The 24,841-nt window shown below is 41.6% G+C and overlaps 1 protein-coding gene across 1 annotated transcript in view; it reads right to left on the reverse strand.

Annotated features, from left to right (window-relative positions):
- Nucleotides 1–24,841, reverse strand: part of KIF13A (kinesin family member 13A) — a 285,225-nt gene that overhangs the window by 148,473 nt on the left and 111,911 nt on the right. Inside the window, 1 exon segment of the mRNA XM_023737492.1 lies at nt 9,015–9,075. Within this exon segment, the coding sequence (XP_023593260.1) occupies nt 9,015–9,075 (61 nt within the window).

Genomic DNA, 24,841 nt, shown 5'->3' on the forward strand with positions numbered 1-24,841 from the left:
GAAGGGGTGAGACCAGTAGAGTATCTTAGATGGCTGCTCACAGGCTTTCAAGACCCCAGACGCTACTCACCAATGTAGAATGTAGAATATTTTCTTTATAAACTATGTTATGCCAATTGAGCTAGATGTTCCGCGAGACCATGGTCCCCACAGCCCTCCGCCCAGCAATTTAGTCACTCAGGGAGTTTGGAAGTGTCTGTGGAGCTTCCATGACCTTTCCTCGTACAAGCTGTGCTGGTTTCCCCAATACTGTCAAAGACTGTTCTTGTAACTGCTAGCTATCTGACCTTCATTCACATAGAGCACTTGAAGAGCAAAACAGTGAACCAATACAGTATGAGAAAACAAAGGGACATGGCAGAACTCTGCTAACAAAAAAATCCATCCTATTTTTGCTTCTGCTGGCTTTTGGACTGTAAATTTTGGTGCTCCTTCTCATGACTGATCTCATTTCAGTTAAACAGTGTGAAACAGACATCATTTCTATCTTTGAGCAAAGCAGACCTCCCATCATGGGAGCAGAATCTAACCTGCCCGCTCTGCCTGCAGTGACAGCCCATGGCTGGAGCCGCTGCTCTGCCACCTCTCAGCAGAAAGCAGGGTAAACACAGCAAGAATCAGAAGTGCAACCTTCCTCCTGCATTGCAGACATGAGCAGTGCCTGAAACACATGACTTCAGCAAGTCTGAGCAACATGCCACAAGGCAAGATTGGTTACATAATTTCTAAGTCAACACTTTAGGATCTCTCGGGTCAGTAAGGAAATGTTCACATCCAGCTGATCCCTGGGTCTGCCGCACCAGCTCGCTTTCTAATTGTGGTATGAGGGTTTGTAGAAAAATGAGGTTATAAAAATACTACCTAACGATAAAGAAAAGAGTCAAGGTTACTGGCAGTTACTGTTACTTATCAACATGACACATTTTAGGCAAAATGATGAAAAAATACACGCACTGATTCACTGGAGAGAATGCCTTAATTGCCATCCATAGTGACTTAAACATTTACAAAGACTGATTTATTATATGTTATCACAGCTCTCCAGTTTATCCGGACTTGATATAATGTAATAGTTTTATAATCCTTAATGTGTATCTATGCATATGTGCATGTATATATGGGCTGTGGGAGACATGGGTTTACACAGGTGTACGTAGAAATGTCATGTTTTAGGTACATTTAGTCATTCGAAAAGAACAAGGGGATAACACGTGGTTTAAAATCAGGAAAGGTGTGCATCAGAGTTGTATCCTTTTACCATACTTATTTAATCTGTATGCTGAGCAAATAATCCTAGAAACTGGACTGTATGAAGAAGAACACGACATTAGGATTGGAGGAAGACTCATTAACAACCTGCGATAGGCAGATGACACAACCCTGCTTGCTGAAAATGAAGAGGACCTGAAGCACTTACTGACGAAGATCAAAGACTACAGCTTTAGGTATGGGTTACACATCAAGATACACACACAAAAAACATCCTCACCATTGGACCAGTAAACAATATCTTAAGTTGAAAAGACTGAAGTTGTCAAGGATTTCATTTTACTCGGATCCACAATCAACACCCATGGAAGCAACAGTCGAGAAATCAAACGATGCATTGGGCAAATCTGCTGCAAAAGGTTCTTTAAAGTAAAGCAAAGACGCCACTTTGAGGACTAAGGTGCTCCTCATTCAAGTCATGGTATTTTAATCGCCTCGTATGCATGTGAAAGCTGCACAATGAATAAGGAAGACTAAAGAAGAATTGATGCCTGTGAATTACGTTGCTGGCGAAGAATACTGACTATACCATGGACGGCCAGAAGAATGAACAATCTGTCTTGGAAGAAGTAGCCAGAGTGCTCCCTGGAAGCAAGGATGGCAGGATTTCATCTCACATACTTTGGATGCTTTACCTGGAAGGACGTATTATCTGGAGAAGGACATCAGGCTTGAGAAAAGTAGAGGGACAGTGAAAAAGAGGAAGACCCTCAACGAGGTGGACTGACAACAGTGGCTGCAACAATGGGCTGAAACACAGCAATGATCGTGAGGATGGCGCAGGCCCAGGCAGGGTTTTGTTTGTTGTACATGGGGTCACTATGAGTCGGAACTGAGTCGACAGCACCTAACAACAACAATGACAACAAAGTGCGTAATTCTACAGGTTACTTTTTGTTTTTTCTTCATCCCAGTACAAGGGTAGCACAAATGGTTAAGTGCTCAATTACTAGCCGAAAGGTTGATAGTTCTAATCCACCCAGAGGCACCTTGGAAGACAAGGCTGGCCATCTGGTTCCAAAAGGTCACACTAGGAAGCAGTTCACTCTGCACATATGGGGTCACTGTGAATCGAAATCAACTCAAAGACAACAACAACAGTACAAGGGTATTTTGCTTCAAAGACTCAAAATTATCTGCCAGGCGAGCATTACCATGGCTACCTAGCCCTAAGGTAACTGCAGGAAGAGATATTTGAAGTGTAAAATGCCTCAGAGCATTATTCAGTGCAATTCAAATGGCTCAACAAACAAGCCTGTGCTTTTCCTCTGAAAAGTCCCCTGAACAGCTGTGCAGCCAGCATGAAGTGTCCCATTCATGTTTTCTCAGACAGCTGAAGAGGAGCTGAGATCATTCTAGGCTCTATCTCCTCATTTCACAGATGAGAAAACAGAGACCCACACACAGAGGTCATTTTGCCCAAGTCTAGCAGTTTCTGCCCAAACCAGATCTCATAAATCCCAGCTCAACGCATTTTCTTTCCAAAGTTCTGAATCTGCTGCTGCTACCACCACCGCCACCACGGAACAATGACAAAGATGGTAAATACCAAGTAAGCCCATCTAAGTGCCGGGTACTGGGTTAGTCAGCACTTCACATGAACAGGTCATCTGATCCTCAAATCCATCCTGTGAGACAAAACTATTACTATCCTTATTTGACACACAAGGAAACAGAAGTGATTTGAGATTAAGTAACTCATCTGCCTTTCCTCAGATAGAAAGTGGTGGTGCCAGGATTTGAACTCAGGTAGTCTGTCTTAAGAGCCCACATTCTTTGACCATCCCACTGCAGCGCCATTACACATACTATAATTATGCATTTCTAAATCAGAAAGGAGGCTCGTGCTATAACTTTTAATAAACAGCCAAACATAATACAAAATTAGAGCCTTGCTTCTCTTTGCTCTCAATCAATCCCTGCTCTTATCCGTATCCCCTGCCCTTCTCTCTCTCTCTCTCTCACACACACACACACACACACACACACACACACACACACACACACACACTCATCCCCAGCTCTGAAAGCTGCCTTGAGAACTCCGATTCAACATCAATGACGCCATTCTTCACTATGCCTGAGGAATAGGTCGGTTTCCGGAAGTAAATGCTTAGCCTTCTCCTCTTCCTCTCTTTCCCACAAGAGAATGAATGCTTCTATCTTAACTCTTCTATTTACAGTTAAGAAGGAATTGCTAATTGTTTTTGTTTTAGGGTTTTCTTTAATGGAAACAAAAAAGAAAACCAAATTAGTACAGAAGCCAATCAACTAATCTACTAGTTACATGTTTACTAGACAGATTATTTACAATGGTTAAAAACGAACTTGAGGGAACAGCAAAAAAACAACTATACTTTTGGCTAAGGTGGTCATGTATTTATATAATAATGAGGGCTACCTAAAGAATAAGAATTTCCCCCCAAATTTTGTAAACAGACATTGCTTTGTGAGCCAGGAGAATCCTACTTCAGAGATGACTGGAACAAGCTATTGAGTGCGATTCAGGCAATCTGAAATTTATAAATATGGTTATCAGCACGTTTAAAAATCATTTTTATTGTATGATTCCACTATATGAAATATCTGGAATAGGCAAGTGTATAGAGACTCAAGTTTATCAGTGGTTACCAGGGGTGGGTGGGAAGGAGGGGGGAGGAGGACTCATTGCCTAGGGGACACTGAGCTTCTGTTGAGGGTGACGGAAAAATCTCGAAACACATATGCTGATGGTTGAACAACACGATAAACATAATATCACAGAATTGTGCATATGAAGAATGTTAAGAAGATGAATATTTTACTACATATACATTTATCACAATGAAAAAATCATTTTTATCTTTCTTATTTCTGAACGTAACTATTTGTAATGAAGAGCTACAGAAATCTTGAGTTTCACGTGTAGTGTTTTATCATCTGTACTTAATGAGATAATTTCTGATAAAAGAAAACAGTTTGTCCCATATCCAGGGACCTGAGTGATACACTGCAGACGGCTAGAGCGGTCTCTCCGAGCAATAAAGGAGGATGTCATCCAATGAAAACAATCTCCCTCGGCTGCCACTATTACTTTTTAAATAATTTATTTTATTTTTGTTGTTGAGAACACACCCAGTAGAACATATACCAATTCAACAATGTCTACATGTACAATTCAGTGACACCGATTACATTCTTCGAGATGTACAACCACCATAACCGTTATTTTAACCACCTCACTCCAGCAGCCCCTACTGAACACTACGTCAGTCTACACTCAGTCCATTTTAGAATTTCCCATTATCTGGTCTCACTTAACATGCACAAACAGGTCTCCTCTGCTTCACCCCAACACACACTTTCCACCCAGAACAGGGCTGGACACCACACTCAGTCCCCTCTGCAACTTCACTGAAACCAAAAACCAAACCCGTTGCTGCCGAGTGGATTCTGACTGATGGTGTGACCTGACAGGACAGAGCAGAACTGCCCCATAAGGCTTCCAAGGAGAGGCTGGTGGATTCACACTGGCGACCTTTTGGTTAGCAGCCGAGCTCTTAACCACAGAGCCACCACCTTCACTGAAGGGCAAGTCCAATGAAGCGCCGATTGCGGGTGCCTTCCATTAACCAGCACATTATGTTACCTATTTAACCCCTGCAGTGACCATGTAAGTATTATCACTCCCATTTTTCCCGTTTTACGAAAAGGAAATTACAGCTCCGAGAGATGAAAGAAATCATCCAAGAGAACCAAAGCAGTGGTTCTGGGATGCAGACCCAGGTCTGACTTCAGAGCCCATGTGCTTTCCTTGACAGCATGCTGCTTCCTCTCTTCTCACTAATGCCCTCTACACTGACCTTCATCGAAATCCTAGGCTTAACTTATGCCCAGTATAAGTCCTATCTCCTCTACGATGTCTTCTCAGGAGACTTCAGCCTTACCACATTTTTGCTTCTTCTCGGAATTTCTACAGCACATAAAACCTGCAAAATTTAGTTTCACTATATATCAAAATGTTTACTATTGTTTAATATACATTAATTTTGCTCTCCAAATCTGTTTTTGAGTTTCTCAAGGAGCTCCTGGTCTGCACACATGGTAAGGGTTACATGAGCACTTAGGGAGTTGTTCTGAGACTTTCTGGCTTCCCAGACTATATAAAAGAAACAAAGAACAGACTCTGGGGCACAGAATGGGCGCTACAGTCAGGGAGCAGTGAACTGGAGCCATATCATAAACGACCTTGAAGGTAGCCCAAGGGGTTTGCAGTTTTATCCAACAGGTGATGAGGAGCCCTTGAAACTATCTGAGAACGGCATGAGAAGAGCTTTAGTTCAGGAAGATCTACCTGGCTGAATCTGCATAACATTAATTGAACAGAGCAAAAGACTGGTCTCTGTATAGCATTTGTCCCCCTCTGTCTCTGTAACCAGCAGGAAATGTCGTACTTTTGTTGTTTACTTAAATCTAAAAGCACACTCCCAGCACAAACACACACAGGGCTAACAGTCAAGGCAGACTGCTCCAGACACTCTAGAATTTACGATCTGAAGTCCCAAAGAACAGGCGAATTAATTACAACCCACATTAAGATACTACTTATTTACTTTAACAAAATACACTGCTGAGCTTGCAGGAATGATGTTTCTGGAAAGGTGGGCTAATTTACCCAAATAGGAGCAACTGAAGGAATTCTCCTACTGCAAGAATGTTAATTTCTGAAAAAATTATGTATCAAATAATTTCTCAACAAGTTTGCTTTCCAAGGCAAAGAAAAGGCTATCAATTTTTTAAAGATTTCATTCCCTACAAATAAGTAATGTCCCTTTCTCTTCAAATCTTTTAAGATCTCTTTCCTTCTCCTTTTTAATACTAAGTGGGAAAGTCACTCAGCTGATACTCATATACGCACAAATAAGAAGACAACATTCATTAAGATGAAATATCTACGCAGGGGCGGGCACAATCAGTAGGTAAGCATCAAAGACTTCCACTAAAACAAACGCAACTATAACAGGTTCCGAGGAAAGCCTAAGATTCACCTAGGATCATAAATGATGACATGTTCGATGGAATGGGGAAGAAAATACATTAAGGCAGGAACCCTTGTGAAATGTGGGGCCAGGAGGAAAAGTTCCCTGAGGAATATGCAGTTTATGTCAGTACTGACTGCTTTGGAAACTCAGTACATGAGTGGGTTCTGGAAACCAATGGCACCTGGGCTTGGCTTATGCCGAACGATGCGTAAAGACAGTCAGTACATGGTACAGCAACAGACACACAGACCAATGGAACAGGATTGAGAATCCAGACATCAATTCAGCCACCTCTGAGCAGCTGATAGTTGACAAAGGCCCAAAGTCTGTTAACTGGGGAAAAGACAGTCTCTTTAACAAACGGTGCTGGCATAACTGGATATCCATCTGCAAAAAACTGAAACGAGAGACCCATACCTCACATCATGTACAAAAACTAACTTATCAAAGACTTAAATATAAAATCTAAATGATAAAGATCATGGAAGAAAAAATAGGGACAATGCTAGGAGCCCTAATACACAGCATAAACAGAATACGAAACGTAAGTAACAATGCAGAAACACCAGAAAAGAAACTAGATAACTGGGAGCTCCTAAAAATCAAACACGCTCATCAAAAGACTTCACTAAAAGAGTAAAGAGACAATCTATTGACTGGGAAAAAAATACTGGCTCCGACATATCCCATCAGGGTCTAATCTCTAAAATCTACAAGATACTGCAAAACTTGAACAGCAAAAAGACAAATAACACAATTAAAAAATGGGCGAAGGATATGAACAGACACTTCACCAAAGAAGACATTCAGGCAGCTAACAGACACATGAGGAAATGCTCACGATCATCAACCATTAGAGAAATGCAAATCAAAACTACAATGAGGTACTGTCTTACCCCAACAAGGCTAGCATTAATCCAAAAAAACACAAAATAATAAATGTTGGAGAGCTTGTGGGGAGACTGGAACACTTAGGCACTGTTGGTGGGAATGTAAAATGGTACAACCACTTTGGAAATCAATTTGGCGCTTCCTTAAAAAGTTAGAAATAGAAGTACCATACAATCTAGCAATCCCATTCTTTGCAATATATCCTAGAGAAATAAGAGCCGTCACATGAATAGATATACGCACGCCCACATTCACTGCAGCATTGTGTACAATAGCAAAAAGATGGAAACAACCATCAGCAGATAAATGGATAAATAAATTATGGTATATTCACACAATGGAATACTATGCAACGATAAAGAACAACGATGAATCCACAAAACATCTCACAGCATAGATGAATCTGAAGGGCATTATGCTGAGTGAAATTAGTCAATCGCAAAAGGACAAACATTGTATGAGACCACTATTAGAAGAACTCAAGAAAAGATTTAAACACGGAAGAAAACATTCTTTGACGGTTACAAGGGGGGAGGGAGGGGGAGGGTTATTCACTAACTAGATAGTAGACAAGAATTATCTTAGGTGAAGGGAAGGACAGCACACACTACAGGCGAAGTCAGCACAACTGGACTAAACCAAAAGCTAAGAAGTTTCCTGAACATAACCAAACACTTCGAGGGACACAGTAGCAGAGGTGGGGGTCTGGAGACCATGCTTTCAGGGGACATCTAGGTCAACTGGCATAACAAAAGTTTATTAAGAAAATGTTCTGCATCCCACTTTGGTGCATGGCGTCTGGGGTCTTAAAAGCTTACGAGCGGCCATCTAAGATGCATCCATTGGTCCCAACCCACCTGGAGCAAAGGAGAATGAAGAACACCAAAGACACAGGGAAATGTTAGCCTAAGAAACAGAAAGGGCCACGTAAACCAGAGACTCCATCAGCCTGAACCCGGCTACCACCAATGTCTGCCCAGACAGGGAATACAACACACAGTCCCTGACAGAGCAGGAGAAAAGTGGGGTGCAGAACTCAAATTCACATAAAAAGACCAGACTTAATGGTCTGACTGAGACTGGAGGAACCCCAGAAGACAAGGCCCTTGGACTCTCTGTTAACCCAGAACTAAAACCATTCCTGAAGCCCACTCTTCAGATAAAGAACAGACTGGACTATAAGACATAAAATGATACCCATGAAGAGTGTGCCTCTTAGCTCAAGCAGATACAAGAGACTAAACGGGCAGCTCCTGTCTGGAGGTGAGATGAGAAGGCAGAGAGGGTCAGGGGCTGGCTGAATGGACACGGGAAATCTGGGGTGGAAAGGAGGAGTGTGCTGTCACAGCACAGGGAGAGCAACTAGGGTCACATAACAATGTGTGTATAAGTTTTTCTATGAGAAACTAACTTGTGCTGTAAACTTTCACCACAAACACAATTAAAAAAAAAAAAGAAAGAAAGTCAGTACACAGGAAAGGCATGACAAATTAAACCTCTTCCTCATGTGATAATCACAACAGCCCCCATTTATAGCTTGAGGTGGTTCCCTCATTATTGCTAATTCTTGGAATGCCTCTGAAGTGATTAAACACCCCTTTCAGATGAAGCTTAGTGAGGTTAAAAGACGGGTCAAGGCTTCTCAGCAGTAAGAGACAGGGCCAGTTCTGAAACCAACCTCACTGGCTTCAAATCCCACAAGCAGAATTGGAAAGAATGAGTACAAGTTTCAGAAGAAAAACAAAACTCCAGAATAATTCAGGAAAATAGAGTTAATGGAAGAAAGGCCAGCCAGGGGCCCAACAGTCAGTGGCAGAGAAATAACCAACTTACCAGCATATTTTGTAGTGTTAGATTCATCCATGGACCAAAAGCAATAATCAAAGGCAAATACCTGAATGAAAAAAACAAAATATTAAACTTAAAAGTTAATTAACTTTACATGAGTACATATGACTACAAAAAAGAACCCAAACAACAACAAAAAATTACTGATAAAAATGAGAGCGATGTCTGCTAGTGTTTGATTTAGAAAAACACTGTTTGGTAAGGAGCCCTGGTGGCGCAGTGGTTAAAGCGTTCGACTGCTAACTGGAAGTTTAGTGGTTTGAAACCACCAGTAGCTCCCCAGGAGAAAGATGTAGCCGTCTGCTTCCATCGAGGTTTACAGCCTTGGAAACCCTATGGGTCGCTATGAGTCGGGATCGACTCCACGGCAGCGAGTTTTTCTGGGTTTGTCCGTTTGGTGCTTTGTTAACCCTTGAGTTTCTTTTAGATCAAACGTATGATTACCTTTCTGTATCACAATAAACTGTATATCAAAATTACTACATATCCAGAATTGAAGCAACAAGGCAACAGAACTTCATTTTTTCTAAATGATACATTTAGTGAGGAAAAAAAAAAGACTTCTCTCCCAAGAGCCACAGTTCCGTCATCTGTGGGACACTCTGGCCAGACCTCCTGTGACTTCTCAAATTCAGCATGGGAAGACCGAAACCATCGGCTCTCCGTGACACTAGTTTCTCCTCCTGTCTTTCCATGATGCTCTCATTCCTCACGTTGCGGAAACTCAAGACTCCCCATTTTGGCCCCTTTCCCTCTCCTCTTTCAGCATGCAATCTCGGGCCAAGTATCATTAACAAATCTATAATCTACCCTTGTATGCACTAGCTTTCTGTAGAGCTGACGAACGCCTGCTAGGAGCCAGGAATTGCTGGTACTTCCTCTCTTACAACGCCCATCTAACCACTGTTTCCCACACATGGACCACCACTTGTGTTCAAATCAGTATTAGCAAACGCATATGGCAATGTTCCCCAAAGTGTGTTCCAAGGAGATAGTCCATGAATAAAAGATTCATGTTGGAAACGGTGCAAACTTGACTCTATCTGAGATTCTCAGTACACAGTACATATTAAAGCCTCTAAGGAGTCCTCCAGCAAAGGAAAAAAAAACAATCACCACCAACCAGTTACCTTCAAGTTAACTCCGACTCATGGTGACCCCATGTGTGTCAGAGTAGAACTGTGCTCCACAGGGTTTTCAATAGTTGATTTTTTGGAAGTAGATTGCCAGGCCTGTCTTCTGAGGCACCTCAAACCTCCAACTTTTCAGTCAGCAGCCAAGTATGTTTGTTAACCATTTGTACCACCCACGGACTCACCTCCGGCAAAACAACCCATTTAATTGTTTTACCTTTTTATTTCCCCGATTAATTTTGGCAATGAAACTCTTTTTTGAGGGAGACCTACTGACATGCCTTGAAACTAGTCTTTCTCAGAATACCCGTTGGCAAGCTCTGGACCAGATGACTCAGCGGCCACTTTCTTGGGCTCTTTGCTATGTATATATAGCCTTTCCCTCCTTCAGTCCAAACAGCAAACCATGAACATCCGTGTATGGCATCGTTTACTGCTTGCTCATTTCCAGGGGATCACAGGCACAGAGCAACAGACCCCAGGCTCTCTGGCCTGGCATTTGAAGGGGCCACAACATGGCACTTGTAGCTGATTCCCCCAGCTTCCTAACACTCCAGCTGAACTTGTCCTCACCTCGGAACTACTAGGTACAATGCCACCTCTGTCCTTGTTCTCTTCTTCGTTTCCACATTCAAAATGCTTCTCACTCCTTAACACTCAGTTCAATACATTTCCTTCCAGGAAGGATTCCTTGGTTAATTCCAAAAGAATGAACTTTCCCTTCTCTGAAATCTCACAACACTGTTTAATCCATTGCTATGGTTACTATTCCATTTATTTCACTTTACACTTAACTGCGCATGTGATCCGTGTATATGTCTTATCTCCACCGGCAGACTAAGTTCCTTGAAGGCGGAACCATATCTAATTCATCTTTATATCCTTCAGTGTTCACAATGGTTGCTTTATAGTTACTTATTGAATGATTAAAGGCATTGAGACCTTGCAATAATGTAGGTACTTTCTACATCGTACAAGTCTAAGTCATGTTCTGGATAGTTTCAGCACTACATATACTTTATTTTAATGCTTTTCAAACTGATTGAGGTATATATAATGCACACACCTTACACCATCAACCCCAGATGCAAATTTAATTTTGTTACTTAGACATTCATTCTATTCTTATAATAACCAAGTTTAAAAAAAAAAACAAAACACTATAAGGATCCTGGAAATAAAAATAGGGACAACACTAGGGGCCCTAAGCTATGGCATAAATAGGATACAAACCATAACTAACAACGCACAAACACCAGAAGATAAACTAGATAACTGGGAGCTCCTAAAAATTAAACACTTATGCTCATCAAGACTTCATCAAAAGAGTAAAAAGAGAACCTACAGACTGGGAAAAAATTTTTGGCTATGGCATATCCAGCAAGGGTCTAATCTCTAAAATCTACAGAATACTTCAACATCTCAATAACGAAAAGATAAATAAGCCAATTTAAAAAGGGACAAAGGATATGAACAGACACTTCACCAAAGAAGACATTCAGGCGGTTCACAGACACATATGGAAATGCTTGCAGTCATTAGTCATTAGAGAGATGCAAATCAAAACTACAGTGAGATACCATCTCACCCTGACCTTACTGGCACAAATCAAAGAAAAACAGAAAATCACAAATGCTGGAAAAGTTGCAGGGAAATTGGAACTCTTACACATTACTGGTGGGAATGTAAAATGGTATAACCACTACAGAAAACAATATGGCGCCTCCTTACAAAGCTAGAAATAGAAATACCATACGATCCAGCAATCGCACTCCCAGGAATATATCCTAGAGAAATAACAGCTGTTACACGAACAGACATATGCACACCCATGTTCACTGCAGCATTATTCACAATAGCAAAAACATGGGAACAACTTAAGTGCTCATCAGCAGATGAATGGATAAACAAATCATGGTGCATACACACAATGGAATACTATGTAATGATAAAGAACAATGATGAAGTCCCGAAACAGCTCCCAACAGGGATGACTCTGGAGGGCATTATGCTGAATGAAGTAAGTCAATCACAAAAGGACAAATACTGCATGAGACCACTATTATAAAAACTCAAGAAAAGGTTTACAAACAGAAAGAAACAATCTTTGATGGTTACGAGGGAGAGGAGGGGTGGAGAGGGGAAATCACTAACTAGATAGTAGGTAAGCGGCAACTTTGGTGAAGGGTAAGACAGTACACATTACAGAGGAAGCCAACACAATGTGACCAAAGCAAAGTTACAGAAACTTCACAGACACATCCAAACACCCTGAGGGACCCAGTTACTGGGCTGAAGACTGGGACCATGGCCTCGGGGGACATCTAGGTCAATTGGTATAACATCCTACTTTGGTGAGTAGCGTCTTGGGTCTTAAAATCTTGCGAGCGGACATCTAAGATACATCTACTGATCCCGTACCATCTGCAGCAAAGGAGAATAAAGAAAACCACTAATGGACCACACGAACCACAGCCTCCACCAGTCTGAGCCCAGAACAAGAAGATGGAGCCCAGCTACCACCACTGACTGCTCTGACAGGGATTACAATAGAGGGTGCCGGACAGCGCGGGAGAAAAATGTAGAACAAAATTCAAATTTACAAAAAAAAAGACCAGACTTACTGGTCTGACAGAGCCTGGAGGAACCCCGAGACTGTGGCCCCAGACACCCTTTTAATTCAGAACTGAAGTCACTCCCAAAGTTCACCCTTCAGCCAAAGATTACACAGGTCTATGAAACAAACAATCACACACGTGAGGACTGTGCTTCCGAGCTCAATCATGTAAATGAGACCAAATGGGCAACACCTGCCAAACAGCGAAGATGAGAAGGCAGGGAGAGGAAAATGGGACAAATGGAAACCAGGAACCCAGGGTGGAGAGGGGGAGACTGTTGACATGTCACAGGGACTGTAACCAATGTCACAAAACAACTTGTGCATAAACTGTTGAACGAGAAACTAATTTGTTCTGTAAACTTTCCCCTAAAGCACAATAAAAGAAAAAATTAAAAAACCCCAACTACGAAACACTAGTTTCAGCCAACACACTGAGGAATATTTACTGCATTCTAAGGCTCTTCCAAGGACCACACAGGCATAATCCGGTTAATCTTCCTGCCTCTGGGCAGAACACAACTCCAACACTTCTCCTGAGAGATGAAGATCTGTCTTGTTTTCAAACATTTCCAGAAAAGGAGAATCCACAACCTCCCTTTAATAGCATCTCATAACACTTAACTCTCATTCCCAGGACATTATCCTTTCCTTTTGACTAAATCAACTCCCCTTACTTTAAATGGCCAATAGAGGCTATTTTCTACTTTTTAACTATCTTTACTGTTTTCTTCTGGGATCTCAAATAATTCCTCTCAGTAGTTGATATACATAATGGAATAATCATTCACTTCCTAATGCTAATTATTCATGCCTACCTCAAACTTAGTTTTAACAATTTGCTATCCTGCATATAAAGTAAGAAAGCTAGATTTACATTCCCAGTAATGCTCCTTATTGAAATCCACCCCAAATATGAGGATCCACCTGTCACTAAGAAGCATTTCAAAATCTGAATCAACTTCCATTTCTAACAGTTAATAGTTGAAAGCTATTTTAATAAAAAGGTTGTTGTTAGGTGCTGTCGAGTCGGTTCGGACTCATAGCGACCCTGTGCACCACAGAAGGAAACCCTGCCCTGTCCTGCACCATCCTCACAATCGTTCTTACGCTTGAGCCCATTTTTTGCAGCCACTGTATCAATCCATCTTGTTGAGGGTCTTCCTCTTTTTCGCTGACCCTCTACCAAGCATGATGCCCTTCTCCAGGGACTGATCCCTCCTGACAACATGTCCAAAGTATGTGAGACACAGTCTCACCATCCTTGCCTCTTAAAAGGTAGATGAAAACATTTCATTTTAAGTATTTTGTCCCCTAAACTTCAGACACGTGTTAAAACCCTGCAGAGGAGAAAGGGGCTCTGACAGTGCTGGCAGATAAAACTGCTCTTTGCTTGCCAAAATGCCAGCCTCTCCCTGAACTGAATTATGTCTTGAATCTCAAAATGTTTGATGATTGCCATTTGACCACGGTCATTCCTCAAATCGGTTAGGAAGTGCAGGTTAGTATTTTACTAAACATTTACAAATAAAAAAAGTTAAAGCCAAGCAATCTGAGTGATTTCCCTAAAACACAAACAGAGTGAATAGAAAAGTCTTGCTTTAAGTTTTGTTGTTTTTGTTTTTATCTCAGTTGGGCATGATCTCCCCCTTCTATGAAATTCTACCGCTTTGTAGCTCATGAGGCACTAGTTCACATACAGTCCTGTTTTAACCTCAGTTCTTCCGGGTGGGTCTTACCTCCAACTCTAAATGCTGAGCTCCTCCGGGGCAGGGACTACGTCTCATGCACCTCACAGCGCCTGGCTGCGCACCTAGTCTAGGATATTCACTGACGCAATGTTTTTTCAATTAGTAAACACTACAGGGGAAGAAACTGGAACGCAGACAAGAAGACGGAACGGATGTGAGAACTGTTATGAACAAGGAGTTCAAATTACAGAATATATTTTTAGATGTTTCAATGCTTTCAGATTCATGTTTTGGGAGACCTTGGTTTCTTCAACGGTAAAATATGAGTTTGGCTACTAGATGAGAACGGGGATTCCCTCAACATCACCACTGTGTAAGTCGGGTGGATAAACAAGTATGGCCACATCGTGTATAATTTGTAGCTTACACCAAAATTAGAAAAATTACTTGTCTGGCTGTTGGTCAAACAATTACCTGTTATGACTGTTAGACCACAGTTTTAAGGATGTTTAAAACAATTTCTCTGACTCGGGTAATCCAATCACTTCCCTTGCAATCTTGTTACTACTACTAACAAATTACTCAGGAACTATTATGCTTGTTTTCATGGACAAATGTTATTACTGAATAATAAAAGACTTGTTACAAAAGGGGCACTCAAGTTAATTTTGGTAACCATGATTTTCTGAGGTCTTACAGATGTTTTGATCTCCCAAATCAAAATTCAGAAAAGATAACAGAACTATTTTCTTGAGAGTTATTCCTTGGAAGCCGACTACTTTGAACAAAAAAGAAAACAAAATTTTTTTTCCAAAACGAGCATGTTATATTACAGAAATGTGTTAAGACTTCTAACTTACTTCATTAGAATCCCTACGTGCTTTTATCATCTGCTCATTACAAAGTCAATAATATCTTAACTGAAGTGTGGAAGACGAGGAACTTTCCAATACACACAACTGAGTAAAAAATAAATCAAGTACGGAAATAGGTATAAATTTTATATTTCGTCAATGTAGACCAACATTGTGAGAACGTGTTTTGTAAAGGCATTCATAGCTTCCAAGAGCCTTCAGTTAGAAAAACAGCCAAAAGTACAGATGTTCTCTAGTCGTTTTTACAATCTGAAAGCCATCGTCTTCATTGTTTTCCACAAAACTTGACCGACCTTCTCAGAATCCCACTCCTTCCTCATCGTTTGCAACTTGTCAAACTCACACCAGCATTTAATTCCCTACAGCCTGCTGTACACATCTGCTCCACCTTCATCACTCTCTTAAAAAAATGTTAGTTCTGCATTTTGGGGAACCACTGAACAGCTAGTAAAGTTACTACAAGCTATTTTTAATAAGGCCAATGTGTTGAGCGATATATATTCTGAGGCAATGGAGCTCCAGGACTTGCCAGCAGGATGCTGCATATACTTGAACGCTACCTGTATCTTAAAGCGCTATCTCTGCTGGCATTTCAGTGGCGATCAGTTTACGGGTAAAAAAAGAAACTTCTTCTACGTTCCTCGAAGAAACAGAATGCTTCAGAGATGTGATCTGTAATCATTTTCCTGATCCGCAGACGTCAAATGTGAAGATACTTAAACTGCATTACTTCTGCATCCTTTCATTCATCCTTCTAGTTCTATCCTTTCACTAATATGCTCTCCAGTTGTAAAATGTTTAACCCAGAAAGCAATCAACAAATTGCCCATTTGCCAATTCTCTCATTTTAGGGGCTGTAGGGAACTCAAATATGTATTAGGCATGTTTTCTGTCCTCTAGTTGCTTACAGACTAGTTAAAAAGACAAAAATGAAACAATTATTATTCTTGAAAAAATACAATTTTTTTCCCCAAAATCATTTTAATACCCTTCACACTGTCTTCTCAGGCACAAGGTGATTAATCCAATATTTATTATGTCGAGATAATACTTTTACGCAAGGAAATATTTTTGAATATACACGTTAGATGTTTTTTGTAGACTGAGTCCAAGTCCACTCTCTTTCAATCTCTCCTTATTAAAATCTTCCGGTGTCATCTGAGCCCCTAAGTTGCAGGGCATTACACAGAAGCCACAACAATGGACTCAAACATACCAACGATCATGAAGACGCACAGGACTAGGCGGTGTTTCATTCTGTTACCTATAAGGTCCCTGTGAGTCGAAACAACGTCGTAGCAACTAACAAACAATGACAACGTCATCACAAATGTCACTCCCTTATGAAAACTTTCTTAGGGATACTATTGCTTATTGCTCTGAATTCCATACCTGTCTAACCAGATTTTGCATGGACATATGTATACATATGTATGCTCATATGTATGTATGTGTGTATATATACATCTCTATTTCCCTTTGTTCTGCTACATCATTAATTACTAGTGGACAAGGCCTTTATTTTCTTTATGTTTTCATTGTCCATAATTCCACCAACCAAAAATACTCTCAGAGTTTACTTTTCAAAACCAACTTCCTGGTGAATTACTTTTTAAATGATCTTGTAAATCTTTGTTTTCCTGCATGATGTCTGCCTACAATACTGCACAGAAATGAGTATAAATCCTCCAGCAACACCGCCAGGATAGCGGGTACTACAACAGCACTCTGTCAAAGCTTGTTTTCACTTCACCAGTGGGACCACCTAGACTGCTGTCACCCTGCAGACATCATTTTGTGTTTCTTGGACTCGTACCCCTTTCCCAAAGAGGTGGGAGGAAGCCCCCCTATTCAGCTGCCCACTATGTCAAGGGCCAGCCACTTCTTCAGTTCTGAAAGCCTCCGCTAATGACCGAGAAACCTTCTGGGCACACTGAGCGCAGTGGGAAGTCCACAGGAAAAAGAAGGGAAGAAAACGTAGAGCTATAAGGGACTCTCTTCCGCTAACTGCCTCTCTCTCCTCCCCTTCCTGCCCACTGAGCTACAACTCATTCTTCAAGGTCTGCCTAATGTCACCTCCTCCAAGGCTTCCTTGACTTGCTGTCTGAAAAGTAATTATTCCCTCCTCTGGGCATGGAAGTGGGATCGTCTGTGGGAATTTAGACCCTGGGCGATGCAAACAGTTAACACTTTGGGCTGCTAATCAAACGGGTGGAGGTTCAAGTCCACCCCGAGGCACCTCAGAAGAAGGGCCTGCTGATCTCCTTCCAAAAAATCAGCCACTGAAAACCCTGCGGAGCACAGTTCTCCCCTGACACACATGGGGTAGCAACTGGTCTGGTGGGAACTAAACTAAAATACCTACTAATATAATGCTGGGCCAGGGGGGAAAAAAAAAACAACATTGCTGTCGAGTTGACTCCAACTCCTAGCAACCCTACAGGACAGAGCAGACATGCCCTACAGAGTCTCCAAGAAGCGGCTGGTGGACTCGAACTGCTGACCTTTTGTTTAGCAACCGCGCTCTTAACGCCACTAGGGCTCCCAAGTAAAATACCTACTAATACAATACTAGGCACATAGTAGTAACTCAGTGTATAGCAGCTGATATTATCGGCTTTAGCATTATCCACTATGGGCTCCTCTCCTCCGTTAACAACACAGCCACCGCTTATGGAGTGTTTATTTGCATCAAGCATCAGGCTGTTGCTGTGTACCATCATGTCGATTCTGACTCACAGCGGCCCTACAGGACAGAGCAGAACTGCCCCGTAGAGTTTTTTAGGCTGTAATCTTTACGGGAGCAGACTGCCAGGTCTTCTGTCCCACAGAGCTGCTGGGTAGGTTCAAACCACCAACCTTTCAGTTAGCATCCCAGCACTTAACCATGGTGCCACAGGCCTCCTCAGGCGCCAGGCTAAGCACTGTATATTCTAACCAAGCTACCAGGCTTCCTGAAGCCAGGACTGTGCTAACTCATGCCTTTATTTCCTCCAGGAACAGGACCCAATTCACAGGTGCTCAATAAACACTTACTGAACAAAATGGAGAGAGAAGGAATAGGCAAAAACGGTCCATAGCAGGTGAGAGAAGAGTTGCTACCGACTGTTTAGTTCTGTCTCAGAAGCATCAATGAAAAACATACTACCTATTCGTTCCCAAGACCAGACTCAAAAAGGATTCCCTGGGAGGAAAAATCCCCTCTATGTGAGCTTGCTTCATGCTGCGGGTGGGAGTGTGTCTCTCTCCTCTCATTCTATCCTGTCTTCCTCCTCTCTTTATACAATCCATCCTCTGTTCACATCTGCAGCCCCAGCTACCACTAACAGCCTGTCCTAGACGCTACCCGCTTTGAAAAATCAGACCTGAGATCTCTGGGCAAACGCTCAGGTCTCTGGTTTTAGAAATACCGTACATACTGGTTTCCGGGGGCCTCTATCGTGGTTACTTTTCACATTTGTCACTGAAAGACAATTAGCATGAAAGACACACACCAAATGTGCGCACATTTCACTACACTGTGGTATGAGACTTGAGCCAGACAAAAAAAAAACCAAAATTACGATATTTCATTTCATGTCTAAATTTTCCTTTTAACGCCAAGTTTCAGCACTTTGTTCCCTTTCATCTCTTTCTCCTAATATCAGAGATGTGAAGAGGTAGTTAAAAAAAAATGAAGCGTTCAACTTCATTCATCTTAGAGGAGCCAGAAAGAAACTGAAAGGCAACTCAACACAGAAAGCCTGTCTGTCTGATCACCGGGGCCAGCACTCAGTCTGGCCTGTATTTGAGGGTATCTGTTACTGGGCACCAAAGAATGAGCATCAGAATGATCATCCTTAGTATTGGTGAATTCTACTGACAGATGCTGCCTTCTCATTTAAAAATCTGTCAAGTATCTACTGCCTTTTTGCAATGTAATTCATCATTTCCTTTACGTACAGAGGCCTATGTATGCAGAGCAAACAATGTCTTGGATTACACAGTCAACATGGCCTGACTGTGAAGATGTCAAAGCCCCTTCAAGATTCAGAGCAAGGCAACAGCATCTGCTGCACACCTACAAGGAATAAGGCATTGTCTCCGACTTCAGGGAATGCACAATCTGGTGTAGGAAGCGACTGTGCTGTGGCAAGGAACGCTCTGCATTGCGATGGACATTTCTAAGGCAGCAGGGAGAAGACGTCTCTCTAAAGAACGGATTCATCTTTGCATTCATTTAATAAAAGCATTCACTGAGCAGTTATTATGGGCTGGCTAAGGCAGAAATGACAGCTCCCAGTCTTAAAGATCACACCCTATTACAGGGAAGTAACCAAATAACTTAATGATAAATGGAAAAGAAATTGAAGCTGTTGATGATTTCATTCTACTTGGATCAACGATCAACGTCCATGGAAACGGCAGTCCAAGAAATCAGACGATGTACCGCACTGGGCAAATCTGCTGCGGAAGACCTCGTTAAAGCGTTAAAAAGCAAAGACGTCACTCTGATGACGAAGGTGCCTCTGACAAAAGCTATGGTCTTTCCAATCACCTCATACGCTTGCAAAAGTTGGATAATGAAAAAGGAAGACGAGAACTGATGCATTCGAACTGTGGTATTGGCAAAGAACATCAAATATACGGTGGACTGCCAAATGAATGAACAAATCGGTCTTAGGTGGAATACAACCAGAACGTTCCTTAGAAGTGAGGATGGCGAGACTTTGACTCATTTGCTCTAAACATGGCATCAGAAAAGACCAATTGCTAGAAGAGGACATCATCGTTGGTAAAGTAGACGGTCAACGAAAACAAGAGAAAACTTCAATGACATGGATTGACACAACAGCTGCGACAACGGACTCGCCCTTGCCACCAATCACGAAGATGGCACGGAACCAGGCAACACGTCGTTCTGTTTTACCTAAAGTCGCCGCGAGTCAAAGCCAACTTGACAGCAACTAACAACAGCAAAAACCACCAAGGAAAGTAAAGAAGGCAGTAAGGGATGATGGTGTAGAATTCAATATGCGGTCCGGCAGGAAGAAAGAAATGGAATAACTCAACTGTAGGGAGGAACTCAGGAAAGGGCTCTAGAAGAGGAAAAGCTTGGGCTGAATTTTGAAAGATAACTGCTGAGTAGACAAGTAGAAAAGGCATTCCATAAAGGGCAAAGCTTGCAAGCAACAGAGATAAGGAGTTGAGTGTGATTGGAGCAGGGTGCAAAGAGCAGCAGGCAAGGGGAGAGAGAGAAAAAGCTGAAGGAACAGGTTAAGACCAGATCATGTAGGGCTTTATGTGCCTTATTAAGAAGCCTGTTATTTAGCTTGTTGGCAAGTGACAGGATCCTATTCTCATTTTGGAACCACCACTGTGGCAGTGATGTGGAAGATGGACTGAACGGGCACAAGAGAATAAGTGGACAATGAGCAGATCATTATGATAATCATCATACGTCACCAGGAGCCAGAATCAACTTGATGGCAACTGGTTTGGTTTTGGTTTAATGATAATGGTCAAAGCTTCTACTATGCACCCCAGTGTGGATGGAGAGGAGCTACAATGAACACCTACTCTTTTTTTACTTTTATTTTTGCCCAGAACTCCAATTTATTCTAGAAATACCGCTTGTTCTTTCGAGGAATTCTCCTGTCCTCCAGTCAGCCATTTGGTTCCCATGAGTGCTGCCATGTTTTTCTCTTCCTCGGTATATTCCTCAGTACTGACTGCTCAGGGGCAGAGGCAGGGGAGAGGCACAGGGGCTCAAGCTGGACCACTACCAGTTCCTAATCCCCTGGCCACAGTTAATTGATCCCACAGTGGAGGTCTGATACGGGATTTTTAGATTTGGGTCTAAATAAGTCTAACCAGTCTTTGTCTGATGACTGATGCCTAAATCTGGGACATGTTGAGGGCATGTTTCTAACCATGTGGACCAGAGAATCAGAGAGAGCTGGTCTGTAGTGAGAGAGACAAATGAAGGAGACACACAAGAGGACTGTGACAGGAGGTGGGAGACAGGGGGGCATGACTACATTAGAAGTCCAGCTACTTCCTGCCCTTGAGTTCTTTGAGACATCCTAGAATCCTTATAATACATTTATCTTTGGGTTAATATAGTCTGAGTTCCTGTCACTTTTAGCTACATGAGCAGAGTTGCCCTGGAAGGTGAAGCTGACGCCCAGGGTTAAGGGGCCTCCACCCAGAATCCAGAGGGCATGGCCAACACCCAGAATCTGGAGAGCAGGGCCATTGCCTACATGGTCTCGAGAAGAGAGGACTATTTTCAAGCCTTGGGAGCTTATTTAATTTGTTCTCTTGGGTTTTGGGCTTTGGTGCCTGTTACTTCTTATTTCCCTCAAATTTCTCCCATTTGTAATGGAAATATCTACTTTGTGCCTGTTCCACCACTGTACTCTGGAAACAGACACCTTGTAATCTAGATTTCACAGATTCACAGATGAAGAGGAATTTTGCCCCAGGATGGAATATGCCTAAAGTTTCACTCACATTTTATTTAGATGATTTGCAAGATGAGATTTTGGACTTGGAGTTAAGACTTTTGGGATGATGTGATTGGGTGAATGTGTTTTGCATGTGGGAGGACATGAATTTGGGGCGGACAAAGGGTGGAATGTTACCGGCTGAATTGTGTCCCCCAAAAATATGTGTTATAAATCCTAACTTCTATGCTTGTGGTTATAAACCTGTTTGAGAATGGGTTGTCTTTTTTATGTTAATGAGAGTAGATTAGCATACGGTGTGTTTTAAATCAATCTCTTTCGAGTTATAAAAGAGATTAAACGAGCAAGCAAAAGAAGCAGAGATGAGGGAAGAGAGATGCCAAGCCACATGAAGATCGCCCAGGAGCAGAAGCTCAGAAGAGACAAGGACCTTCCTCCAGAGCCAACAGGGAAAGAAAGCCTTCCCCTAGAGCCGGCACTCTGAATTCAGACTTCCGGCCTCCTAAACTGTGAGAAAATAAATTTCTGTTTCTTAAAAAAAAAAAATTTTGGTAGACATATTGTAAAAAGTAAAAAGAAAGATAGCTATAAAAACAATTTTAGTAATATATTTTATTTTAACAAATATATCCAAAATATTTATTTTATATTCTTTTTTTCCCTCTCGTAGTACGTCTTGGAAGTCTGGTGTGTATTTTGCACTCACAACACGTATGTTGGGCTAAACAGCCACCTGTGGCTAATGGCTACCATACTGAACAGCACAGGTCTGGAACTCATCTCCTGAGACAAGCTTTTAGTTTTTGGAAATCCGCTACGGCAAAGCAGTAGAGGCAACAGACCATAATGGCGTTCCCAGATTATACAAACCAGGCGGAATAAAACCACTCTTCAGATGGCATCGGCTGTTCACCATAAAGTTCTTTCCTCCTTTTTTCTGAGCAATTTTTGTGAAACGCGGTATTTGGTATGTCTTTGATCTTTTTAAAGGATACTGCCTCCAAAAGGCAATAATTTTGTTTTACTATAATGTCATTTTCTTCAGATCAAGATATTTTTTAATATGTCTGCCAACAAACTTACGTAAGCAGATGGATTAAACACCTTAAAGTTGAGAAGTTAATTAACCAGATATAATTGTTCAAATAAATCATATACTAAATTATAAGGTATTAAACACAACAATCATGGGTAAAAAAGTATATGAGCCTAAACAAAGAGATTTTACAGATATTAACGTTTTCTGCAAACTCCTCCTCCTTACTCTTTCTCCCTGTCTTGCCCCACAATGCCCAACAAACAGAAAAACCCTTTCCAACCCCTCTGACGTAACAGACAGGGTAGCAGACAGGCCATGAGAAGGTCCAGGGCTGGAGCCAAGCTCTCCCACTGGAGAGTCCTGGCCACTTCCTTCCTTAAGCATCAGTCTCCTTGGTCTGAAAACAAGACGGGGTGAATGGTCTGAGTTCAAACATCTCTCCCAGCTCGGTAGTGACAACCTGCACATGGAAAGTGCTTCATAACTATTGAAGGAGAGAAGAAGAAAAGGGAAAAAGGAGAAAGAATTCATTGGTTTTTTTCTGTGTTTCAATGTGGCTCCTCAAGAAGACAAGATACTTGTGCCAGGTAAGACAAAAGCATGAAAAATGAAAGGACCTAGAATGGGCCAGACATCCCGGGGCCATCTGGGACTCCAGGAACTGGGCTACTGAAGGCAAAGCTACTGTGACCCAGGACATTTTCCTGTACTCTATCAACAGAGTGTGTGTAATGACCTAATGAGTGATTCTCCACGTACTCCCGCAACTCCCTTTGTACTACCTCCTGCTACAATCCAAAATTTATCAAAAAGTGACTCAACTACCACCAACTTTTCTATTTTTACCTTTTTTGTAATACCTCTAAGACGGAAAACTGACTCAAAATTACAGTCACACTGGCAAGGGGAGACACACCTACCCAACTCCGAAAATCATAAGTAATTTGCAAATATTTTTCCCAGTGAGTGGCTTATATTTTCACTCTCCTAACAGTGTCTTTAACAGAAGCTTTTAATTTTAATGAGACCAACTTATCCACTTTTTTCTTTCATGTATTATGCTTTTGGTGTTATACCTAAAATGTCATCACCAAACTCAAGGTCACCTAAATTTTCTCCTACATTATCTTCTAGAAGTTTTATAGTCCTGCGTTTTACATTTAGGTCTATGATTCATTTTGAGTTAATTTTTTTATAATTATTATGCTTTAAGTGAATGTATAAGGAGCAAATTAGTTTCCCATTCAATAGTTTATACACAAATTGTTCCATGACATTGGTTGCAATCCATGCAATGTGTCAGCACTATTTTGAGTAGATTTCTGTGAAGGGTGTAAGATCTGTGTCTCGATTTCTTTTCTTTCTTTTTTGCACGTGAATGTCCAGTGGTTCCTACATCATTTATCTCCTCTGTACCTGATTTTGATATTTTCTGTCACCCTATCTTTCAGTTATTTTACTCTCTCTTCAGCTGAATCTACTCCGCTGTTGTTTTACTTATTCCACGACAGGTTTGTTTGTCCATCTGGCAGCCCATGGTATGTTAACTATTCTTTGCCAACACCATAATTCAAAGGCATCAATTCTTCTTCAGTCTTCCTTATTCATTGTCCAGCTTTCACATGCAAATGAGGCGACTGAAAACACCATGGCTTGGGTCAGGCACACCTTAGTCCTCAAAGTGACATCTTTGCTTTTCAACACTTTAAAGAGGTCTTCTGCAGCAAATTTGCCCGATGCAATGCGTTGTTTGATTTCTGGACTGCTGCTTCCATGGGCTTTGATTGTGGATCCAAGTAAAATGAAATCCCTGATGACTTCAATCTTTTCTTCGTTTATCATGATGTTGCTCACTGGTCCAGTAGTGAAGATTTTTGTTTCTTTATGTTGAGGTGTAATCCATACTGAAGGCTGTGGTCTTTGATCTTCATCACTAAGTGCTTTGTCTTTCCACTGCGAACATGCGTGGGTCTTTGCACATATTCTATTCTGCTACTAAACCCTAATA

The sequence above is a fragment of the Trichechus manatus genome, unplaced genomic scaffold (assembly GCF_000243295.1).
Source record: "Trichechus manatus latirostris isolate Lorelei unplaced genomic scaffold, TriManLat1.0 scaffold00103, whole genome shotgun sequence".
Lineage (NCBI taxonomy): Eukaryota > Metazoa > Chordata > Mammalia > Sirenia > Trichechidae > Trichechus > Trichechus manatus.